This window comes from Canis aureus, chromosome 2, assembly GCF_053574225.1.
Source record: "Canis aureus isolate CA01 chromosome 2, VMU_Caureus_v.1.0, whole genome shotgun sequence".
Lineage (NCBI taxonomy): Eukaryota > Metazoa > Chordata > Mammalia > Carnivora > Canidae > Canis > Canis aureus.
The window spans coordinates 39488850-39513367 of NC_135612.1; the positions used below are offsets into that span (position 1 = coordinate 39488850).

At 39.0% G+C, this 24518-nt stretch overlaps 1 protein-coding gene and 1 long non-coding RNA gene across 5 annotated transcripts in view; both read right to left on the reverse strand.

Annotated features, from left to right (window-relative positions):
- ENTREP2 (endosomal transmembrane epsin interactor 2) overlaps window positions 1-24518 on the reverse strand; it is a 446252-nt gene that overhangs the window by 233566 nt on the left and 188168 nt on the right. For all 4 annotated transcript variants that reach the window (XM_077869147.1, XM_077869126.1, XM_077869136.1 and 1 more), the window contains one exon: window positions 24091-24147. In XM_077869147.1, the coding sequence (XP_077725273.1) occupies window positions 24091-24147 (57 nt within the window). The remainder of the gene's footprint in view (window positions 1-24090; window positions 24148-24518) is intronic.
- Window positions 10719-17314, reverse strand: LOC144296165 (uncharacterized). The gene is made up of 3 exons (XR_013363326.1): window positions 17020-17314; window positions 10884-10953; window positions 10719-10757 (listed from the first exon to the last, which is right to left on the reverse strand). It is a non-coding gene; the product is annotated as an uncharacterized LOC144296165 (long non-coding RNA).

The window sequence follows — 24518 nt, forward strand, 5'->3', positions numbered from 1 at the left end:
AAAATTAAAACCCAATTTGTTGTGTTTTATCATGAAAGGATATTGAATTTTGTTAAATATATTTTCTGCATCTATTGGGGTGATTACATGATATTCATCCTGAATTCTGTTAGTTTGGTGTATCACATTTATTGATTGGCTTATGTTGAATCATCCCTGTATTCCAGAGATAAATCCCACTTGATCATTGCATATGATCTATTTAATATACTGTTGAATTTGGTTTGCTAGATTTTGTTGAGAACTTTTACATCCATATTGATCAGAAACAGTGACATGTAATTTTTTCTTACAGTGTCCTTACGTTACTTTAGTATCAGGGTAATGTTGGTCTTGCAGAATCAGTCTGGGAGTGTTCCCTCCTCTCCAATCTTTTGGAAAGAGCTTGGGAAGGATCAGCATTACTCCTTAAATGTTTGGTAGGATTCACCAGAGAAACCATCTAGCGCTGGGCTTTTCTTTGTTGAGAAGTTTTTGATAACTGATTAAATCTCCTTACTTGCTAATATTCTGTTCAGATTTTGTTATTTCTTCATGACGCAATCTGGTAGGTTGTATGTTTCTAAAAATTTATCCATTTCTTCTAAGTTATTCAATTTGCTGACAGAAAATTTTTCATAGTAGTCTCTTAAAATCCTTTGTATTTCTGTGGTATCAGTTATAAAGTCTCCTTAGTCATTTCTGATTTCATTTATTCTCACTTTTTCTCAGTTTGTCTAGCTAATGATTTGTCAATTTTATCTTTTCAAAAAAAGCTGTTAGCTTTATTGATCTTTTCTAATGTTTTCTTATATCTATTTCATTTACTTCTGCTCCAATCTTTCTTATTTCCTTCCTTCTGAAAACTTCGGGTTTAGTTTGTTCTTTTTTTAGTTCCATATGGTATAAAGTTAGGTTGTTTATTTGAGAGATTTCCCTTTTTTCAAGTAGGCTATTATTATTATAAATTTATATCTTAGAACTGCTTTTTTAAATTTTCTTAAGTTTTTAAATGTTGTGTTTCCATGTTCATTTATTTCAAGACTTTTTGATATCCTGTGTGAATTTTCCTTTGACTGACTAATTTTTCAGGAATGTGTTGTTTAATTTCCACGTATTTGTGAAATTTTCATAAATAGCATAAATAGCCATTTTCTTCCTGCTATTAATTTCTAGTTTCACATCATGATGATCAGAAAAGATATACGGTATAATCTCAATCTTCTGAAATTTGCTAAGACTTGTTTTGTGACCTTACATATGGTCTATCTTGGAGAATGTTTAGGATGCACTTAAGCAGAATGTGAATTCTGTTGCTGTTGGATGAAATATTCTGTACATGTCTGTTAGGTCCATTTGGTCTAAAGCATAGTTCAAGTCCAGCACTTCCTTATTGATTTTCTGTCTGGATGATCTATCCATTGTTGAAACTGAAGTACTAAAATCCCCCGCTAGATCTGTATTATTGTCTATTTCTTCCTTTAGGGCTGTAGACTTAGTATTTGCTTTATATATATGCTCTAAGGATGGGTACATATATATTTACAACTTACATCACCTTGATGAGTTGATGCCTTTCTTTATATAATGACCTTCTTTGTCTCTTGTGACATTTTTTTACTTAAACTGTACTTTGTCTGTTATAAGTATACCTACCTCTGCTCTCGTTTGGTTTCCAGCTGCCTGGAATATCACTTTCCACACCTCCACTTTCAGCCTGTGTGTATTTTTAATCCTAAAACAAGTTTCTTACAGGCAGCCTAAAGTTGAGTTTTGCTTTTTTTTTTTTATCCATTCATCCACTCAATGCCTTTTAATTAAAGAATTTAATGTATATACATTTAAAATAATTATTCCTAGATAAGAACTAACTAATTCCATCTTATTGTTTTCTGGCTGTTTTATAGTTCCTTGTTCCTTTCTTCCTATCTTGTTGTGTTTTGTGAACTGATGATTTTCCATAGTGGTATGGAAAATTGTGGTATTGATCCCCACAATCAAGATTGTGGCCTGAGCCAAAATCAAGAGTCAGACACTTAACCGACTGAGCCACCCAGGTGCCCCTGATTCCCTTCTCTTTACCTTTTTTTGTACCTGTAGGTTTTTGCTTGTGGTTACCATGAGGCTTAACAAAACACCTTATAGATAACATTCTACCATTTTACTCCCCCTCACATTGTTTTTGATGTCTGTTTTTATTTTTTTTAAGATTTTTATTTATTTATTCATGAGAGAGACACACACACACAAAGAGAGAGAGAGAGAGAGAGAGGCAGAGACATAGGCAGAGGGAGAAGCAGGCTCCATGCAGGAGCCTGATGTGGGTGGGACTCGATCCCCGGTCTCCAGGATCACGCCCTGGGCTGCAGGCGGTGCTAAACTGCTGCGCCACCAGGGCTGGCCGATGTCTTTGTTTTTTAAATATAACTTTTAATATTGTGTACATATGAACAAATTGTACCTGTAGTTATTTTTATTTGGTAGGCTTATTTAATAACCTATAGTTATTTTATTATTATTTTTTATCCTTTAGCCTTTATACTAGAGTTAAGTCTGAGGTATTATAAATTTGACAATTTAACTATTTTTGTCAGTGTGTTTTATACTTTCCTATGTTTTTATGTTGCTAATTATTGTCCTTTCATTTCAGATGGAATAACCTCTTTCAGCATTTCATGTAAGGCAGGTCCAGTGGGAAGGAATTTCCACAGCTTTTGTTGGTCTGAGAAAGTCTTTCACCATTTCTGAGGCAAAACTTTACCCGGTAAAGTCTTCTTAGTTGGCAGGTCTCACTTTGAATATATCGTCCCACTCTCTCCTGGCCTGCAAGAGGTTTCTGTTAAAAGAAATCCACTGATAAAGCCTGATAGAGGTTTCCTTATATACGAGGAATTTTTTTCTCACTGCTTTTTTTAAGTTGTCTTTAATTTTAGAGTTTTATTACAATATGTCTCCGTGAATTTTTCTTTGGATTCAAACTGTTTGGGGATGTATAGGTTTCATAAACTTGAATGTTTAAATATGTCCCCATATTTGGGAAGTTCTTAGCCATTATTTCTTTTTAAAAGAAATTATTTCTTTTTAAAAGCTTTCTGCCTCTTTCTCCCTCTATTTTTCTCCTGGAACCCCAAAATACATAGTTTCTTTGAATGGTATTCTAGAATTTAAGTAGGTTTTCTCCACATTTTTTCATCCCTTTTTCTTTGTTGTCCTCTGGGTAATTACAAATGACCCATCTTCAGTTTTATAGACTCTTCCTTCTGTATTATCAAGTCTGATGTTCAGGCTCTCTACCATATTTTCCCCTCACTTCATCCATTCTATCCTTCAGCACTAGTATCTCGGTTTCTTTTAAAAATTATTTGTATCTGGGGCTCCTGGGTGGCTCAGCAGTTGAACGTTTGTCTTTGGTTCAGGTCATAATCCTGGGATCCTGGGATGGAGTCCCTCCCACATCAGGCTCCCCACAGGGAGCCTGCTTCTCCCTCTCCCTATGTCTCTGCCTCTTTCTCTCTGTCTCTCATGAATAGATAAATAAAATATTGAAAAAGAATTATTTATATCTGTTAAATTTCTCATTTTTTCATATTGTTTTCCTGATTCTGTTAAAATATTTTTCTGTATTTTCTTGTAGCTCACTGAACTTCTTAAAACAACTATTTTGGATTCTTCATCGAGCAAATCAGATCTCCATTTCTTTATGGTCAGCTACTATAAAACTGTCATGTTCCTTTGGTGGTGGAATGTTTCCTTGATTTTGCATATTCTTTAAAGTCTTGAATTGCTGTCTTCATATTTGAAGAAGCAGTCACATCCTCTCATCTTTACTGGCTGGCTTCAGAAGAAAAATACCTTGTCATCCTACAGAGATTCTGAGGCTTCCTCAGACTCCCTCTATGGATACACCTGTTTCAGACTTCTTGTTCCCTCTTGGAGTGGGGAAAGGTAGAATTCTTGAGACTGCTCTCTCTCAATCTCATCAAGCCAGTCCAAGTGAAAGCCTCCCGTTTGTTTTCCCTAGAGCAGTGCTAAATCATAAGTTTATGTGCTTTCTCTGGATCCTGGAGAGCGGGGCTGGATTTCTGCATGTACTCACTAGCTGTCTGCAAAGGCTTGTACTCACCACCATGGAGGCACAAAAAGGAAGCCATCCACAAGATGAGGGAGTTGGTGGGTGAGGCATGCAGAGTAGCGGGGGTGCCTGTTAGTCAGATGGGTGGGCTAGTTGGGGGAATCACAGGCAAGGCATCCCTTGTGGTTTGTGGGCAGGCTGAGTCCATGACACGGTTAGTATGATACATGTCCCATTGATGCCCTCTGAGAGCCCTGGCTGCTGTTCCCCCAGCCCCTTCTACCCTCCAGTCATTAGCACACCTCAGTATTCTGACTGGGCTAGAAACAAATGGGGCTCTGGAAGCATCTCACACAGCTGAGGATGACAGGAACATTCACTTGCATGCAATCTCACTTTTCTCCTTGGGAGAAATCACAGGCTAAGACAATTCTCTTGGTGCTGAGCTGTGCTGCCTTTGAGGAGGGGTGAAGCAGTTAACTTGTAACTGTTCCGGTTACCCTCTATATCAAATCTAATCTTGGAGAGTGTTTGCTCCAATAGTTTGCTGGAACTTCTCTGCTGGAGTCCCGGACTTCCACAAAGGCATGCCCACCTGTAGCTGATCCTCATAATCAGTGTTCTTTGTGGGAGAAGATGGTAGAAAACTCCTCTTCTTCCATATTACTTATATCACTCCAGGATGGATTTCTTAACAAAAATTCCTACATACATGCACAAAAATTAACCACAGAGAAAGAGACTGATAAATAGAGAAAACCACAAAGAAAGTGGAAATCATAAGTCAAAACCAAAACAGAGACAGTTTCATATGTTTAACAAAGAAATAGCCTCCAGAAGATATAAATAACTTCCAGAAATAAGAGAAAGATAAACAAAAATGAGTGAAGCACAAACCCACCTATTATAGAAGGGGAAACAACAGTGGCTAATAAAAACATAAAAGCTGGCCAATTTCATCAGAAATAAAATAAATGCAATCTGACACCAAGAGATACTGTTACATGTACCAGACTGGCAAAGTTTTCAAATCAAGCCCTATGAAGTTCTAAAAAAAAAAAAAAAAAAAAAAGGTGGGACACTACTAGGTGTCTGTTGGCTTCGGGAAAACCATGTGACATTATTCCATGAAAGTGAAGATATGCATTCCCCATGACCCAATGATTCCATATCTGGGTGCATATACCAGAGGAACCCTCCTGTATGTGAAGAGATGGGTATTATAATAGAGCAGCTCAGTTAATAGTAGCAAAAAAAGGTTACATAAATAGCCCACTTGTTCCACTCCAGGAGAATAGACAAATACATTGCTATTGTATTGTATTGCTGCAATACCAGCAATAAAAGTAACCCGCCTAGGGCAGCCCCCGTGGCGCAGCGGTTTGGTGCCGCGTGCAGCCCAGGGCATGATCCTGGGCACCCTGGATCGAGTCCCACGTCAGGCTCTCTGTATGATGCCTGCTTCTCCCTCTGCCTGTGTCTCTGCCTCTCTCTCTCTCTGTCTCTATGAATTAATAAATACAATCTTAAAAAAAAATAAAAGTAACCCACCTAGAGCTATACACACAAACATGGATGAATCCACTAATGCTACACTGAAATGAAAAAAAAAAGTAAGTCATAAAAGAATAGATTGTGATTCCGTTTATATCAAGTTCAAAAACAATAAAAATATTGTATTAGGGAAATATACATTATGTTGTAAATAAATGGCGACCCTCAAACCTCCCCTTTGAATAAGAGAAGGAGACAAGATGGAGAGGGGTGAATAAGCAGGCCCCAGGGTGAGTAATTTACATCCCTTATGCTGGCTGGTGGGGCTCTCCATTGTTTGCTTCAAGGTTATGCTTCACATATGGAATTTATAACATTCCATCCTAGGTGTCATATATTTTGTTTTACTAATAAATATTTCACAATTTAAAATGGAAAAGATGAACTATATTCTAAAACGTACCTGCCCAGCAGCATAAGAAACTGGCTGCTTACCTTTTAAATGTTGGCAGAGTAAAGCACACTGAATGAAACGTGTTTAGAAAGAACAATAAAAATCAAAAGTACCAATGAAAAACACATAAAAGCAGAAAGACAGAAAGAAGACAGAAAGAATAACTTGAAATCATTCACACTCACTGAGATTTTACAAGAAACAGTCACCCTGTTTTAAGCAAATTTATTTGTATTAAAAGACATACTGAAATAAAATATCACAGGGCAGTAACATAAAAAATAAAGGATACGCAAAGATAGCAGGCAAATCTGAACAAGAGAAATGAGGGTGGTGCTCTAATTTTAGACAAAGCAGAATTCAAAGGCAATAAACACTCAATTGGGCAATTTTATTATATATTATATAATAAATTATATTTTCTATTACTAAGTGACATGATCCACAAATAATGAACACTAATATACTTAAGAACATAAAATTCAAATAGAGCAAAGAGTGGTGGAAGTGAGAAATTGGCAAAAACAGCTTCAGTGCAAGAACCTAATATGGATCATGGAGCAAATGTCTGTTTGTAGGAAAAGACAAAATGAGGCTAATAGTGGCTATGAGCAGAAGTAGAACTCTACAGGTGTCTGCTCAGTTATGCCTCTGCATTTTCCAGGTGTTCTAGAATATAGCTAATAGTATGCAGAAAAAAACTTCATCAAGACCTGTGTTTGGGGGACGCCTGGGCAGCTTAGTCGATTGAGTGTCTGACTCTTGATGTTAGCTTAGGGCATGATCTCAGGGTCCTGGGATTAAGCCCTGTGTAGGGCTCTGTGCTCAACATGGAGACAACCTGGGGTTCTCCCTCCCCAATCCCTTTGCTCCTCCCCTCACTTGTGCTCTTTATCGCTCTCTAAAATAATTAAATAAAATCTTAAAAAAAAAAAAAAAAGATCTGTGTTTGGTAATACCACACATATAAGAAAGGCAGGTAATATCATTCTTCCTCCTAACGTCAATCTGCAAATAATCAGCATGAATGATTTTAAAAACTTTTGTCAGTCATTAGATAATATTGCCTATCTACAGTGTTACTTTAAATCAATTTCAATCAATTTTTTTCTATCAATAGTTGAACCACACAAAGTGAAGAGCAGAACAATCAAATCTGAAATCTTTTCATTGCTAATCAGAATTTTTGTATTTTATTAAAAATTGGAACCTACAGAAATTTGATTTCAATGCACATAAAAATCAGGGTAAAATATGAATGTTCCAAAGTTACCATTACTTATTGTACAGCAAAAAAAAATTATTCAGGAATCAAAGATAAGGTCCATGAGTAATATTCTTCATTAAAAAGGTTGGACATCTGAAAGAAAATCTGATAACTAATAGCCTATAAGTTACAATTTTTTTAGAGCTGGATAAGTAGAGACAGTTCCTCTGAACTGCATATTAAATTCACTTTCAATTAATATGGTTCAGCATTTTAGTCTTATGATTTGTATGCTTGGTAATACTTTTAAAATTAACTGTGCCACAGACAGACATACCACATACTTCTCAGCTGCAATAATTTTTCTAATGCTGTATCTTTATAACAGTAATTGCCTTTTTTTTCTGAAAGAATATGCAGTTTGAATCTAGTGACACTTCATTTATTACTTTTCTTATATTACAGCTACCTCAGCATATTAGACTTTTTTTCCTTAACGACTTTTTTCTATTAAAGACCATGAAGACCCCAGGGCAAAGGAAGTGCATTAGGAAAGAAAGGCATTTTAGAGGCGGCAGGAATTTCTAAGGTGGACATCAGACAATTCTTATCAAAAACAGACTGCACGTTTCCTTTAACTATAGATGCTTTTGAAAAATGTCTATATGGGATACCTGGGTGGCTCAGCAGTTTAGCGCCTGCCTTAAACCCAGGGTGTGATCCTGGAGTCCTGGGATCGAGTCCCACATCAGGCTCCCTGCATAGAGCCTGCTTCTCCCTCTGCCTGTGTCTCTGCCTCTCTCTCTGTGTTTGTGTGTCTATCATGAATAAATAAAATCTTTAATAAAAAAAGAAAAATGTCTATAAACAAAAGACTATGAAATTTGCAAGACTCATCTTTGCCAGCACAGCAAAAACACATACTAAGTATGTCACTGGCTATGCCACTGCCACTTTCAGGTGAGGTGTCACCCTGCACCTCCTCCCTGGTCAGCTATGACCCACCAGAACACCCTGCTTAAACCACTTGGATCAAAAGACAGAGCTTCTCTTGCCCTGACAACAGGCTCTGTCTTTTCCAGACCATAAGCATCAGGTGATTAGGTCAATGTTGAACCAAAACGGGTCCATATGGCCCCATAAGGTCAAGAGCCAGTTACTACAATATCACCAGGAAGCACTTTAAAGAAACTACTCCATGGATTGGCAGGTTTGGGCAGTCCCCTAACTCCTGATGCTAGAAGTGCTCAACCAAAGGTTGAAGACAACTTGGAAAGCTAGAGAGAAGATTCAGGAACCAGTCGGTGACTCAGCCAATGTCATCCCTCTCTCCCAAAAGTTTCTACAGTTGAGTTTCTCCTGGACCTTTGGATCTTGTGCTCTTCTTGCTTCTTGGATTTTGTGGATGTTGTTCTGCTTGCTGGCAAGGATTCTACTCTCCAATCCACGTGCACAAATTCTACCCATCTAATATACAGGTTGAATCCCACTCTTCCTAGAAGATGCCGTCTGAATCAATCTTTCCCCACTTCAACCCAGGTGGAGGCAGCAGGACATAATGAAAAGAGCAGGCCCTTTAGAAGCAGATGGACCTAGACTTTTCTATCCAAACTTTGACAATTACCACTCATGTGACCTTGGCCAATTACATGTTACTTTTGGAAAGAATTCATTTTTCACTGGGAACAGTGAATACTTGTCTTGGAGGGCTGCTATGAGCTACTACATGAAAAGTACCTGCAAAGCATCATCTCCTTTCATCTTTCAAAATAAAAATTATGGGTAATTCTTCTCTTAAGTTCTAACTTGCAACTATTTCCTATTATCTTCTATTACTTTTTGAATGCTTTGATTGCTGTTTATATTTTTCCAACTCATATCATCTCCTCATCTAGATTCTAAACATTTGAAGGCAAGACCGTATCTTATGCTCCTTTGTTCCCAACTCATCTCTCAGCTCAGGTACTGGCACAGTGTATTATGTGATCTGGAGGACTCCTTGGCATCACAGACTCTGAGCTTCATTACATGACAGTTCTGAGCGTTACGGCTTGCTGACCATGTTTTCTATGCATCCAGGACACACACAATAAAGACCTGGCTCTAAGACAGAATCTGCCCAGGGTTATACACACTAAGGTCATCTACTGAAGCATACCAGGAAACATGTATTGAAGCCTCAGTAGCCACCAGTAAAATCTTCTCTTCTGGAAACATCCTACACTTTGCTGATGCCCACAACTGGGAATACTAGATACTGGGTTTATCATAATGAAGAAATCGATCAGGGTCTGGGGATTCAGCTACATGCAACTCATCTGTTAATCAATGGACATGGATTACAAGTAAACCACTCATGCCATCAATAGATACATAGAAAGAGTCCAGGACTCCAAGCAGATACACATACTGGATATCTGCAACATGAAGGTATGCATGCTCCATGAGACTCTTGAGCTCCCAAAGACCACTGACAGTCATCAGTGCTATTTGTATGGACCTTATTGCTCTCTGGACTCTGCGCTCTTTGAGAGAGCAAAATTCCCCAGACTGGCCTCTGGAAATAATTCCATCTCTCTAAAAAGATTCTCAACAGCCAGTCAAAAGCAGCAACCAGGGGAAAACCTATTACAGTCATTTCCAGCTGCAATTCAAAGTGATGCCTTTAATTCATTACGCTTTTAGGTGCATGACCACCTTATTAGATATCTTTGTCTACCTTGTTTTTAATTTTCTTGTCCAAGCTCATTGTCTCTCGTAGAAAGTAAGTTTTATTACATTTTCAATTAAAAATGTGCCTGATGGATCAAAACAAAAGAATTTACACTGAGAAGTAAAAGACTCAAGCAAATATTTTTTTAAAAATCACACTGTCGTGTTTTAATAAAAATGGGTATTTTACCAATGACCATTGTTAATTTCACTTGGCCTTGAGTGCTTTTCTTATACTCTACTTCAATTAGTCTGTGTCAGTCTTGGTTTTCTGGGAAGACTACCTATCCCTAATGAAATTTAATAATGTTAGTAGTAAGTTTAAAGATGAGCATATTAGTCTATCTTTATAAACAAGATAAAGGGTTTTAGCTACTTAGGCTGCTTTATCAACAGAGTAAGAGTCAGCATTGTTTCAAGGACCTGTACAAATTTCTGCACATCTTCCTTCCTTCCTTCGAATCCTCTTCAGCACTCAAGGAATGAAGGCTTCATCTTTAATGTAATCAAGCAAAATACATTCTCTCGAAGAGAGGTCATGATCTTGACTGTAAGAAATCCCCAAAGTGGATTTATAACGAATTTTCTGAATAAATAATGACTCCAAATACATTTACATTAAATATATTAACCTTTAACTCACCTATATTTTTAAATAGCATATTAAAGTTATATTTGAGCTCAATTCATGAGCTTGAAAGAAAGCCCTATAGGCTTTCTATAACTCATATTAAAGGTTAAAGAAATTCAAAGACTTTTTTTCCACAAAATATCACCAAACATATGCATCTATAGTGAAACCAAAACTGAACTTCTGATGGGCACAGCAGGAAACATTTCTGTTAATACAAAAATTCACAGACACTTTTTAAAAAGAAGCTAATATATGTAGTGTAAGATTTTAAGTTTTCTTATATTGGGAAATGATTGCCGTAGCAATGAAAAGAGAGGGGAAAAAAACCCACCCTAATCCAGGTTGAAGTCCATTCATCATACTATTTCCAATTCCTTGGCACTTGTATGTTTCACTAAATACTGCAGTCGAGAAAAAACAATAAAAAACAGAATTCAAGCTGAATTGAAGAACAATGAAAGCTGTTTCTTTCATCATTTGTCTGTAGGTTTCCAATAAAATTGGCACTATAAGAATCAGCCATTTATACTTGGTAGAGATATAGAGGGCTGGTTGGTCTCAACTTGGGAGTAATTATTTTTTTATTTTTTTAAAAAACACTATTCATTTTTTAAAGATTTATTTGCTTATGGGGGAAGGGGCAGAGAGTGAGGAAGAGACCGAATCTCCAGCAGACTCCCTGCTGAACCTGGGGGGCCCTGCATGGGGCTTGATCCCATGATCCCCGAGATCATGACCTGGGCAGAAATCCAGAGTGGGATGCTCAATTACCTGAGCCACCCAGGCGCCCCGACATTTGGGAGTAATTAGTAAACACCTATTAGTACCACTCCTGGGGCAGCTCCAATGAATTAAGCTCCAAAAGACTGGTGATGTTCTGGCCAGTGCCAAGCACAGTGGGAGAGCTCATCACAGCTCTTGGTACCACGTACCTGGGTTTATCACGGCTGGAATGGTCCCGGCAGCTAAAAACCACCCCAACACCTGCTGGAATGAATGCAAGACCATGGAAGCTGCCTTTTTTGAGAAAAGAAAAGAAAAAAGAAAAAAATCTTCCTCATTCTGGCAGCTTCTAATGAAAAGGAAATCATGAAATAATGAATTGGACATAAAAGCATTTTATTTAGTCTGATGCTGTGCTGCAGTAAGGCTTAGCCTGACGTGCTAAGGAAGCTGAATTTATGCTTCAGTAAGCTAAAGAAATTTGTTGCTGCTAAATTTAAAGATCTCAATGAAGGCAGCGTGGCACAGTGATTAGGAGCACAGACCCCATCAGTCCGAGCTGGAGTCTAGCCTATTGTTTACTGCCCCCCTCTCCACTCCTGTCCTGTGCCTCAGTTCCTCCTTTGGGTTGGATGGTATCAGAAGTGCCCCACTGGGGTGTCACGAGAACAAAGCAGTGAGAATACTTGAAAAGGGCCTGGCACATAGTGTATTTTACAACCACACTCATTAGTACAGAAGCTAAATGGAAAGGATGCCCCAGGTCTGGACTAGTATTTTTTTTTAAATGCCTCAGGTGGGTCTGATGTACAGGTAAGAGACTGGCCTAGAGGTTAAGAGCAAGGGCATATTACCTGGGTTTAAACCTGAGCTCTGCTACTCACAAGCTGTAAAACTTTGGGCACAACTAAACCCTGTTGGACTCACTTCATAGGATGGTCCTTAGGAGAGTATTTGGAACGTGGAGAATAATTGATAAATGTTAATAATTGCTTTGTCACCATCATCATCATCAGCCCAGGGCAAGCATGGCTCGAGGTACCTCAGAACCTTCACAATGGACACTAAAGTTGGAAAATCCAGGTCTGCCTGGTGGAAAATAAGTTTGAGCGATCCTCCCTGAACTGGCCGCCTCTCCCAGGAGGCCTGACATAGATCCTCCAGTCCACACAGACCTCCTGCTCTCACAGATCCCAAAGATGGTCTTTCCATCCTGGGGCAGGTCTACACAGGTGGGGGTGGCAGGAAATATGAACAGCCGCATGCCACCTCAGACAAGAAAACACAAGACACCAGGCAAGCAACCATACCAGCAACCTACCCACATCAACACAGTCCTTCCTTTGTAAATATAAACAGGTTAATCAAGGATGGCTTGACATACTGAGTAAAACAAATTTTCTGAAAAGCTAGATGAGTAAAGAGACCAACTGACCTATGGGGGAGGTAAGAATACAGAGGAGTGAGGAAACCTGATAAATAAAATTCTAATTAATACCCCTGAAGGAGACAGCATCCATACAATGAGTGCTTCACAAACTGTGAACATATTGCTATGAAAAAGAAGCAATTAGAGAACAAGAGAGTTCTCTGAAAATAACATGCTGTCAAAATGAAACATTCAGCAGAAGGGTCAGATAGTAGAAGAAAGGTGGCTGAAGCCCAAATTAGTTATCCAGAAAATACAACAGAAGAAATATCCCAGGCAGTAAGGAAGAAAAAGGAAAATATATATATTTTTAAGTGTTAAGAATTATTTGGCATCAACTTAGCATGTAGAGTATCCTTCTACCTACTCCAATTAGGATAAATTCTAGAAGGCAGAAAAATAGGAAAAGAGATAGAATCAAAAACTTAATGGAAGAAATTTGCCCAGAAAACTTCTCTTGAAATATCTAACAGACATTTAGTCAAATCCACCACAACAGGTCACTATGTTGTGTTGTAGCCAGATAAAACATCAACGCACAATATCCTTCCAGAAATTATAACAGAAAATGTATTCCCATCTCTCAGTAATGAAGATATCATTTGTCCAGAAGTTAATATATAAAATCAAGGTAGCCACAACAAATCAAATTATTATCAATGTAAAACATTACAAAGTGATTCAAAAATTTCCCGAAAATAAACACAAGTAGCAAAATTTATGAAAAAAATAAGAGTGACTTATTTATCATAAGGCTAGACTAACTGAAATGTCATTGTATTCACTTAAAAAGGGACCAATAGACTCATGAAACAGAAGAGATGAATAAACAGACCCATGTCCATAGTAGTGGGGAGGAGGAGGATACTTCACATGTGAGGGGAAATACTGAACATTCAAAAATTGCTGCTGAAGAAATGATTATTCATTTGGAAAAAATAAAGTTAGATTTTTATGCTTCATACCCTACTTAAAAGTACATTTGGGATCAATTACCTAAACATAAAAAAGTAAACCTATAAATGTTTTAGAAAAACACAGGAAAATAATTTCAGAATTGTGGGGCCAGAGCAATCTTTTAAAGAAACCCTAGACACCACATAAGAAAACAAAACAACAGAGTTTACAAGATAAAAAGCCAACAATTCTGCATTTTTTAAAAAGAGAAAATAAAATGACAGCCCCGGTGGCTTAGCGGTTTAGCGCCGCCTTCGACCCAGGACATGATCCTGGGGACCCGGAATCAAGTCCCACGTCAGGCTCCCTGCATTGAGCCTGCTTCCCTCTCTGCCTGTGTCTCTGCCTCTCTCTCTCTCTCTCTCTCTCTCTCTCTCTCTCTGTCTCTAATAAATAAATAAATAAAAATATTTTAAAAAAATAAAAAAAATAAAAAGACACTCATTAAAACTAAAAAAGCAAAGACAACCAACAGACTGGAATAAAATATTAGCCATTTAAAGCAGAAAAGAATTACTATATGAAGAAATCCCACAAACCAAGGAACCAGTCTTATAGAAAATAGACAAAACAAATGAACAAGAAATTCAAATAAGAAATTGAAAGGAGTCATAAAAGCTTGCTATTTGTTTTCTTTATGTTGCATCTATTCTCTGTTCCCCTTTTCTTTCTTTTCTCTGCCTTCTTTTGGATAATTAGGTGCTTTGCATGACTTTTTATTTCGTTTGTTAGCTTATTAACCAACTCTTTTATTTTAGTGGTTGCTTTAGTGTTTATAGTATACAGTTTAGCTTACAGCAATTTGCCTTCAAGACACATACTTTTTCACATATCTTTTAAGAGCTTTGCATTGTATACCTCCCTCCTCACCTTTATACTATTTTTTTCACACATATGTAAAAGTCCCACAAAATGCTTGTGTGTTTTTCTACATATTTCCTATCCTGTGTGTACTAAGCATCTCAGATCTGTGGGTTTACAGTTTCGACCCAATTTTGAAAAAAAATAAATAAAAAACTGGCTATTAGTTCTTTTTCTTTGAACTGAGATTCAACTGACATATAGCATTGCATATATTTTTAAAGACTTATTTATTTCAGAGAGAGAAGAATGAGAGAGAGTTCACAAGGGTGGGAGGAGGAGCAGAGGGAGAAAGAAACCCAAGCAGACTCCACGGTGAGCACAGAGCCCCATTTCATGATTCATGAGATCACAACCTGAGCTGAAACCAAGAATCAGACACTTAACCAAATGCACCATCCAGGTGCCCCAACAAACAATACTACATTAGTTTCAGATGTATAATATAATGATCTGGGATATATATATGCATTATAAACTGATTGCCACAATAAGTCTACTTAATGTCCACCATCAGACCTTGTCACAAAATATTTTTTCTTGTGATAAGAACTTTTAAGATCTACTCTCTATTTTTGAATATTTTTTCTATTCATCCCCACTCCTTTAGGGACCCCAATTCCGCATATATTAGGCTTCTTGAACTTCTCCCCTATAGCTCACTAATGCTTCTTTTGTTTTTCAAAAATTCTTTTTTCTCCATGTTCTACATTTGGATAACTTCTATTGCAATGCCTTGAGTTCACTAATCTTTTCTTCTCTTATTGATTGATTGATTGATTTGGGGGGGGCAGAGGAAGAGGAAGAAAATCTTAAGTAAAATCTCAACTGAGCACGAAGTGTGATATAGAGCTCAATCCCATGACCCTGAGCCAAAATCAAGTGTCAGACACTTAACCAACCAAAGCATTTAGGAAACCCTCTTCTCTCTTATTGAATCTGCCATTAATCTCATTCAGTGAATCTTTTCTCTCTTGTATTGAATTTTTCATCACTCAGAATTCAAATAGGTATTTTTTTATATCTTCCTGTCTCTAGTTAACTTTTTGAACATGTGGAATACAGTTACAACTGTTTTAATGTCCCTGTCTGCTATTTCTAACATGTGGGTAAGTTCTGTATCAGTTTAAATTGGCTTATTTTTCCTCCTCATTTCAGGGTGTATTTTCTTGTTTCTTGGCTTGCCTAGTAATCTTTGACTGGATGCCAGACATTGTGATTATTATCTTACTTGGTGCTGTATATTTTTGTACTCCTATGAACATTTTTGAACTTTATCCTGGAACACAAATTAGTTGGAAATAGTTTGATTCTTTTGGATCTGGCTTTTAAGATTTGTCACAAAGGCATTTTTTGGGATGCCTAGGTGGCTCAGCAGTTGAGCATCTACCTTTGACTCAGGGCGTGATCCTGGAGACCTGGGATCGAGTCCCCTGTTGGGCTCCCTGCATGGAGCCTGCTTCTCCCTCTGCCTGTGTCTCTGCCTATGTGTGTGTGTGTGTGTGTGTGTGTGTGTGTCTCAGGAATAAAGAAAGAAAATCTATATATAAAAAAAAGATTTGTCACAAAGGACTGGAGTGACATGTACTCTGGGGTTAAGTATTCCCCATTACTGAGGAGAGATTCTTCTAAAAGTATTCTACTCACTGCTTGAGTGAATCATGAGATTTTCCAGCCTGGGTGGTAGAACGTCCTGTTTTTATGCCTTCACTGTTCCTTCTAATCCACTAAGATGATTCTTTCTTTGCCTTAGGCAGTTTCCTCATATGAAAAAGCTGATCAAAATCAGCTGAATATTCACAAGGGATCCTCTGCAGACCTCCAGACTTCTGTTTGTGGAAGTCTCTCCTCTCTGGCACTTTATCCTGTGAATTCTAGCCACCTTGAAATCCCCAGACCTTCACCTTCTTCTCCTTAACTCAGTTAGTGTGCCAGGCTCTTCCGACATTTCCCCTACCTGTGCCTAGAAACTGTCTCGTAGTTGGAGGCTGGGGACCATCTTAGAACTTACTGTTAATGGTGGAGGAGCAAGGTAGAAGGAATACACAGTAGAATCAGGCCAGATTTATTGCTATCAGCTAAGCAGAGATCCTGGCATTCCATGTTTAGCTGGCATAGTTAAGGAAAGCTCAATTTGGAGCACCTGGGTGACTCAGTGGGTAAACATCTGCCTTTGGCTCAGGTCATGATCCCAGGGTCCTGGAATTGAGTCTCACACCATGCTCCTCAGGGAGCCTGCTTGTCCCTCTGTCTATGTCTCTGCCTCTCTCTCTCTGTGTCTCTCACAAATAAAGTCTTTAAAAATGAAAAGAAGAGAGAGAAGAGAAGAGCAGAGTTCAGTTTGTTTGGTTTGTTAACATATGAATCCAAAGGTGGATCCAACTTCAACTAAATGAAGTTGTAACTCCTGACTTCCTTGGTATACCATAAGAGGAAGATATCTAAAGGCTTAGGGAGACAGGAATAAGAATGCGCTGATCCTTTAAGATTTGCTTACCTGCCCTGGAGGATCCAGAGAACACACTTTTCACCACAACTATAAGAAATCTGTGAGAGGAACTCTGGCATCCTTGAAGAGCTTTGTGGTAACTCTTCTCTGTAGGTCAGAAATTAGAGTGGGAAGGGTCTGCACTACCATCAGGCTAGGTTTCCTAAATGCAATAAGGATTATGGGACTCCAGGGTGGCAGGGACCAAGTGACAGCACTTAATCACCAAAGATCAGGTGGGTGTGGTTACTGTAGTGGAAAATGGGGCCAAGCATTACTCAGAAGAATCTGACCCACAGAGATGCTTGGTGTTGGCTCCTTGAGGTTCTATTTCTTTGATTAAACCTTCACTGATACACATCCCCATCTTGGCTGATAAAATTTCACAATAAAAGCAAACCACTCTCAAAAACTTCGAACAGTATAATATAAAATGCTAACAGTACTAAATTATCATGGGATCAATATGATACTCATATTCCTACAAATTAATGCTTTTAAAAATAGATTTACTTTGCTTAAAAACTGTATAAAATAAACTGTGAAAATCTTTTGTTTACAAAAATTAACTATAAAAAATGTTTTTAACCTCATGCTTATTACTCTCCTAGCAGTATTGTTACAAATAATCTAATGGCCACTACTTCGCTCAAATTTTTAAAAAAATTATACTACCTGTGATTATGTGTGAGACTAGTTTCATTACTGATATATAAGCATTCACAAGATGTTTCACTGAATCTTCAAAAATTCTTTAAATCAGAGCTATATAATCTCATTCTTAATTGCAATCCAGCATAATGTTGAACCTTTTATAGTTTTTTTTTAAAATATTTTATTTATCTATTCTTCAGAGATGGGGGTGGTGGAGGTAGAGAAAGAAGGAGAAACAGGCTCCCCGTGCAGGAGGGAGCCCAATGTAGGACTTGATCCAAGGACCCTGGGATCATGAGATTATGACCTGAGCCAAAGGCAGGTCATGTTAAAGGCATGTTAAAAACTCTCACCAAAGTAGGTTTAAAAGGAATATACCTCAACATAATAAAGGCCTTATGTAAAAAACCCACAGCTAACATCATACTCAATGGTGAAAAACTGAGATCTTTCCCTCTAATATCAGGAACAAGACAAGATGTCTGCTCTCACCATTTTTATTCAGCATAGTACTTTTACGCAATAATCAGACAAAAAGAAATAAATGGAATCTAAATTAGTAAGGAAGAAGTAAAACTCACCATTTGCAGGTGACATAATACTTTATATAAAAAAACCCTAAAGACTCCACCAAAAAACTACTAAAGTGGTAAATGAATTCAGTAAAGTTGTAGAATACAAATTCAATATGCAGAATTCTGTTGCATTTCTATATACCTATAATGAAGTAGCAAAAAGAGAAATTAAGAAAACAAGCACATCTAAAACTGCACCAAAAACAAAAACAAACCCTAACCAAAGAGGTGAGACCTGCATTCTGAAAACTATAAAACACTGATGAAAGAAATTGAAGATAACACAAATGGAAAGATATTCCATGCTCATAGGTTAGCAAAAACAATGTTGGGCCACCTGGCTGGCTCAGTGGTTGAACGTCTGCCTTCGGCCCAGAGTGTGATCCTGGGAACCTGGGATCAAGTCCCACATCGGGCTCCCTGCAGGGAGCCTTCTTCTCCTTCTGCCTATGTCTCTGCCTCTCTGTCTCTCTGTCTCTCTCTCTCTCTCTCTCTCATGAATAAATAAATCTTAAAAAAAAAAAAAGTTTTTCAACTGTCAAAATGTCCATACTACCCAAAGCAATCTACAGATTTAATGCAATCGCTATCAGAATACCAACAACATTTTCACAGAGCTAGAACAAATAATCCTAAAATTTGTATAGAACCACAAAAGACCCCAAATAGCCAAAGGAATCCTGAGAAAGAAGAACAAAGCTGAGGTATCACAATCCCAGATTTCAAGATATACTACAAAGCTGTAGTGATCAAAAGTAAAAAATAGTATGGGATAAAAATAGACACGCAGATCAATGTAACGAAACAGAGGCCAGAAATAAGTCTATGATGATATGGTCAATTAATTTATGACAAAGGAGGCAAGAACATGCAATGGGGAAAAGGTAGTCCCTTCACCAAATAATGCTGGGAAAACTGCACAGCTATATGCAAAAGAATGAAACTGGGTCACTTTCTTATCCATATACAAAAATAAACTCAAAATGGATTAAAGACCTAAATGTGAGACCTGGAACCATAAAATTCCTTCCTAGAAGAAATCATAGATAGTAATTTCTTTGCCATCAGCCACAAAACATTTTTCTAAATACGTGTCCTCAGGCCATGGAAACAAAAGCAAAATTAAACTACTGGGACTACATCAAAATGAAAAGCTTTTACATACTGAAGGAAATCATCAACAAAATGACAAGGCAACCTATTGAATGAGAGAAGATATTTGCAAATGATATATCAGATAAGAGGTTAATATTCAAAATATATAAAGAACTTATACTTGCAATACAAAAAAAGAAATAATCTGATTTAAAAATGGGCAGAGGACCTGAACAGAATTCTTCCAAAGAAGATAAACAGATGACCAGCAGACATGTGAAAAGATGCTCAACATCACTAATCATCAGGGAAATGCAAATCAAAATCACAATGAGGTATCACCTTACACCCAGCAGGATGGCTAGAACCAAAAAGACCGGAGATAACAAGTGTTGGTGAGGATGTACAGAAAAAGGAATCCTTTGCCCTGTTGATAGGAATGTAAATTGGTTCAGCCATTGTGGAAAACAGTATGGATGTTCCTTAAAAAATTAAAAACAGAATTACCATATGATCTGGTAATTCCACTACTGGGTATTTACCCAAAGGAAATGAAAGCACTAATTTGAAAAGACATATGCACCCTTATGTTTACTGCAGCATTATTTACCAGAGCTAAGATATGGAAGCAACCCAAGTGTCAGTCCATAGACGAACAGATAAAGTGGTACACACACACACACACACACACACACACACACACACACACGACTATTACTTGGCCATAAAAAGGGATGAGATCAGGGGGATCCCTGGGTGGCTCAGCGGTTTTGCGCCTGCCTTTGGCCCAGGGCGCGATACTGGAGTCCCGGGATTGGGTCCCGCGTCGGGCTCCCGGCATGGGGCCCGCTTCTCCCTCTCCTCTGCCTGTGTCTCTGCCTCTCTCTCTCTCTCTATGTCTATCATGAATAAATAAAAATAAATTAAAAAAAAAAAAAGGATGAGATCTTGCCATTTGCAACAACATGGATGGCCTTAGAACATATAATGCTAAGTGCAGTAAGTCAGACTAAGAAAGACAAAACCATATGATTTCACTCATATATGGAATTTAAGAAACAAATGAGTAAATAGAAAAAGAGAGATAAAAAATTAGACTCTTAAAATAAGAGAACCAACCAAAAAATAAAATAAAATAAATAAATAAAATAAAATAAAATAAATAAAATAAAATAAAATAAAATAAAATAAAATAAAATAAAATAAAATAAAATAAAATAAAATAAAATAAATAAAATAAGAGAACAGGTGGTTGCGGATGGGTGGTGGGTGGGGGATGGGTGAACTAGGTAATGGGGACTAAGTACACTTATTATGATGAGTACTGAGTAATGTACAGAACTGGTGAATCACTATTCAATACATCTGAAACTAATATTGTATTATATGATAATTATAAACTAATACAACAACATAACCTGAACTATATAACTAACTAACATAAGCATATGGTAATTACACTTCAATAAAGAAAAAGAACCATAATGATGCAAAAATACATATTCTCTACTGAGATAGCTATTAAGTTTCAGCATTATGAAAGGCTCCTTTAAAATAGCAGTGCAAAAAAATAAAAATAATAAAAAATAATAAAATACCAGCGCAAGGGATGCCTGGGTGGGTGGGTGATTAAGCATCTGCCTTTGGCTCAGGTCATGATCCCACATGGGGCTCCCTGCATGGAGCCTGCTTCTCCCTCTGCCTATGTCTCTGCGTCTCTCTCTGTGTGTCTCATGAATAAATAAAATATTTTAAAAAATAAAATAAATAAAATAAAATAAAATAAAAATAAAATTAAAATAAAATAAAATAAAATAAAATAAAATAAAATAAAATAAAATAAAATAAAATACCAGCCCAAGAAAGTCACAATATTTTTCTTGTCCTCCTCCTTCTGGCATCACATCCACCAGCCTGGAAGGGGCATTCTCCCTCCCCATCCTCTAGGACAGCCTGCTGACCCCTCTCCACTTCCTATCAGTCACTCGGTGAAAAGTACACCCTTTCTCACCCCATTCCGTCTTATAAAATTGGAGCAATGAAAAGAAAGGAGAGGCAGAGATTAGGACAGGCCCACATGCACTAGCCACTTAGGGGAAAGGTATTACCAACAGACCAGTGACAACACCCTGTTGTCAGCATGCCCACGCATTGCTGTCCTCACCCATCCAGCCCTTGCAGGGCACCGGGCATGGCTGTGCAGGTCTGGTTCAGCAGAGTCCAACACTGCCTCTTGCAACCACCCCAAAGGACAGATAGCCTTCTTCACTCCAGGGGGGTCCTTGGTGGGGGCAGGGGGCAGTGTGTCCCCTGGAAATGAACCAGAATAGTCCTAGGGGCTCTGTCAGTTTTATACCTCCAGGAAGAAGGAAACACTACCTTTAGGGTAGAGGACAGAAGCAGGAACTGGGGATAAAAGAATGATTTAAATCCAGACTTCACGCCCTTCTGGTTGAGTCTGGACAGTGAGTTTTTACTAATGAATCAAAAGACTGTATTGTCCTGGTCAACACAGAATAATGTTCTTACAGTAGAGAGAAACACCGGTCTACCAGAATTCTTGCCCTCCTCTTCACAGTATGGAGCTGCTGCTGGGAAGTGCTGTGTCCAGAAAGGGACTACTTTGTCCAGCCTCCTTTCCAGCCAAATGGGTCCATGTGACAGGCTCTCCCAAAAGGTGTGACATGAGAGTGATGAAGGTAACCTTCAGACTCTCTCCCATTGCCATTCCTCTTTCACTGAAATGCAGTGGACTCGACATGGCCCAGGAAGGAAGCAACCACAGTCTCAGGATCCCCTGTGTGGGGGAGTGGCCCACTGCCTGGAATAGCCACTCTCAAAGAAGCATGTCCTTTGGCTGTGCTTTTGGGTTCTTAATTCACATTGTGTTAAGCCACTGGAAGTCTGGGGTTTGTTATAGCACCTACTGTTATCCAAGCCCATCCCCTTACCTCCCTGTTAGGAAAGTGGTCAACTGAGCTGAGGGAACCCCTTCTCTTCTACTTGGGGGTTGGGCAGAAATAAATCAAGGGGAGGAAATGCTCACGGTGGCCCAGAGGGTGACTGGTTCTACCCCAATGGACAGGGACTAGTGAGCAGGCACTTTGAATGTTCTGCTGTAGCAGCTTCAGCTGGTACTTTATCCCTCTTTCTAGGGTGAGGCCCTGGCATCCCATCCTACTGCTCTGGCTTCCCCCAGGAAACACCTGAGCCATGTCCACATGGGGTCCTGACTCCTTTTCAGCTACAAGCTGCATAGTATCCTTCACAGTACAATGCCCAGCCCTGCAAGAATCTCCATCCTGGGGCCAGGACTGGGGCGGGCACGAGGAGTGGCTGTGTGATCACGGACACCATTCCTCTCATCTTTTTGCCCGCACACCCACCAAAAGGAGTTGTAGTTTTTCTTCATTTGGCAGCCATTATCAGAGGCCTTCCTCAGCCTGTACCATAAGGGCTGGTGAGGAGGAATAGAACAAGCTGGCCCCATGTCCACAAAAGGAACCCAAAAGCACAGCCCAAGAACATCAGGCCCCCACGCTGGCATGCCCACCACCACTTCCCTCTGCACAAAGGAGTCAGCTTCTTGACACACTGGTTGTGATGTACTTTAAAATGCTTCAGCAAGGGGCTTGGAGGAATCAAAACAGGCCAAATGTTGGTGTCTGTAGAAGACAGATGGGGGGTACATAGGGATTCATTATACTAGCTTCTCTCTCTACTCATGTGCATGTTTGAAACTTTCTACATAAAAAAAACACATTTTTTCTGCAAAGGAAATCTCTCAACAAGTCATGGGAGAAGAGGCTCACTGATTTAATGCCACTCTCTTCCCAGTGCCTCTTCAGGATGCTGTAGTTATTCTCATGAGGAGGAGGTGTTTCCAACAAGCAGATTTGTGGGGTTTTTTTCTATTCCCATTAATATTTAGTACATGTCATTATCTCCAAACCTAATCACTTAAAGAAGAGATTTTAAATAATTGATTACTACAAAAGAGAAAAAAGCCACACCATGTTTTTTTTTTTTTCATTATCCATCAAAACCCAGAAAACCTCTTCGTCTGGCCCTGATACGGACACATAAATATATTAATGCACATGCTGAGAAAAACATGCATACAAATCATACAAATCAATAAACATGAATTTGCTCGGGGTTACTTTCCCCAATGGAAAAGCCATCATCTCCTTTCCATCTCCCATGCAGCCTGCTCCTCCCCGGCACAGGGTCACAGCCATGGCAGAGGGAATGCCAGCAGCACCCCTCTGATCTTCTATTTAAATAAACATCCTCCTCTGAAACTCAAAGTTTCAGTCCCCAGAACACACATGCAGCTAACATTTCTTGAACTCTGGTGAAGTATGCACGGCTTGTGTGCTCGTATGCACACATATGTATGTATATGCACAAACAACACGCCTAGAGGAAATGCTTTCATCTACACTTACTAAGACGTCTTTGATCCCAGCGTGTCCTCAGATGAGGGCACCCAAACAGAACAAAGGCAGAGAATGGCATGTGAGCATCTCAGACAGGCACCTGATGGGTATTCTCAGAAGTAGAGAGGGTAAGATGCGCAGTGGTTGTTACCAATGAGCCCCTCTGCATTGAGAGGTTCCAGTTCTATAAGGTCTGTATCCTGCTTTCTGCAAAGAAAGCCAAAATGTTCTTTGCTGTCACCTGTAAAGCACTCACACCCCGGCGAGGAGGGCCCCGCTCCAAGGCTGCCCATGGAAACCAGGTGCCGACTTACCACAAGGGACAGTGGCCTCTTCCAGGAGACAACGCCAATGAGTCCTGAGAGCAGCACCTGGAAAGACAAACAGTGCAGGGAGGTAAGACCCTCTAGAGACCTTTAACAGACAATCAAAGCAGGACTGGTCACTTGGGCTTGGGAAAGGACTGTTTCTAGAAGGCGGCCCTCACACGTGAGGGAGCTCTCCCCCCTGACGCTCACAGCCTGCAGGCCCTGTGGGCGACACAAAGGCCTCTGAGACAGCTGCGAGCTCCTGACAGGTCGCTCATGCTGTGCGTTGACGGGCCCAAGGACAAACGCACCTTCTGAGAGCCTCCATCCAGACTGGGTACTTTCTCCACTCTGGTCCTGTGAGTTAGTTGGCCGTGTGACTTAAAACTCACAGAGAGGATTCGAAACACTACCTTGGGGGAAAGGCGGAGTTC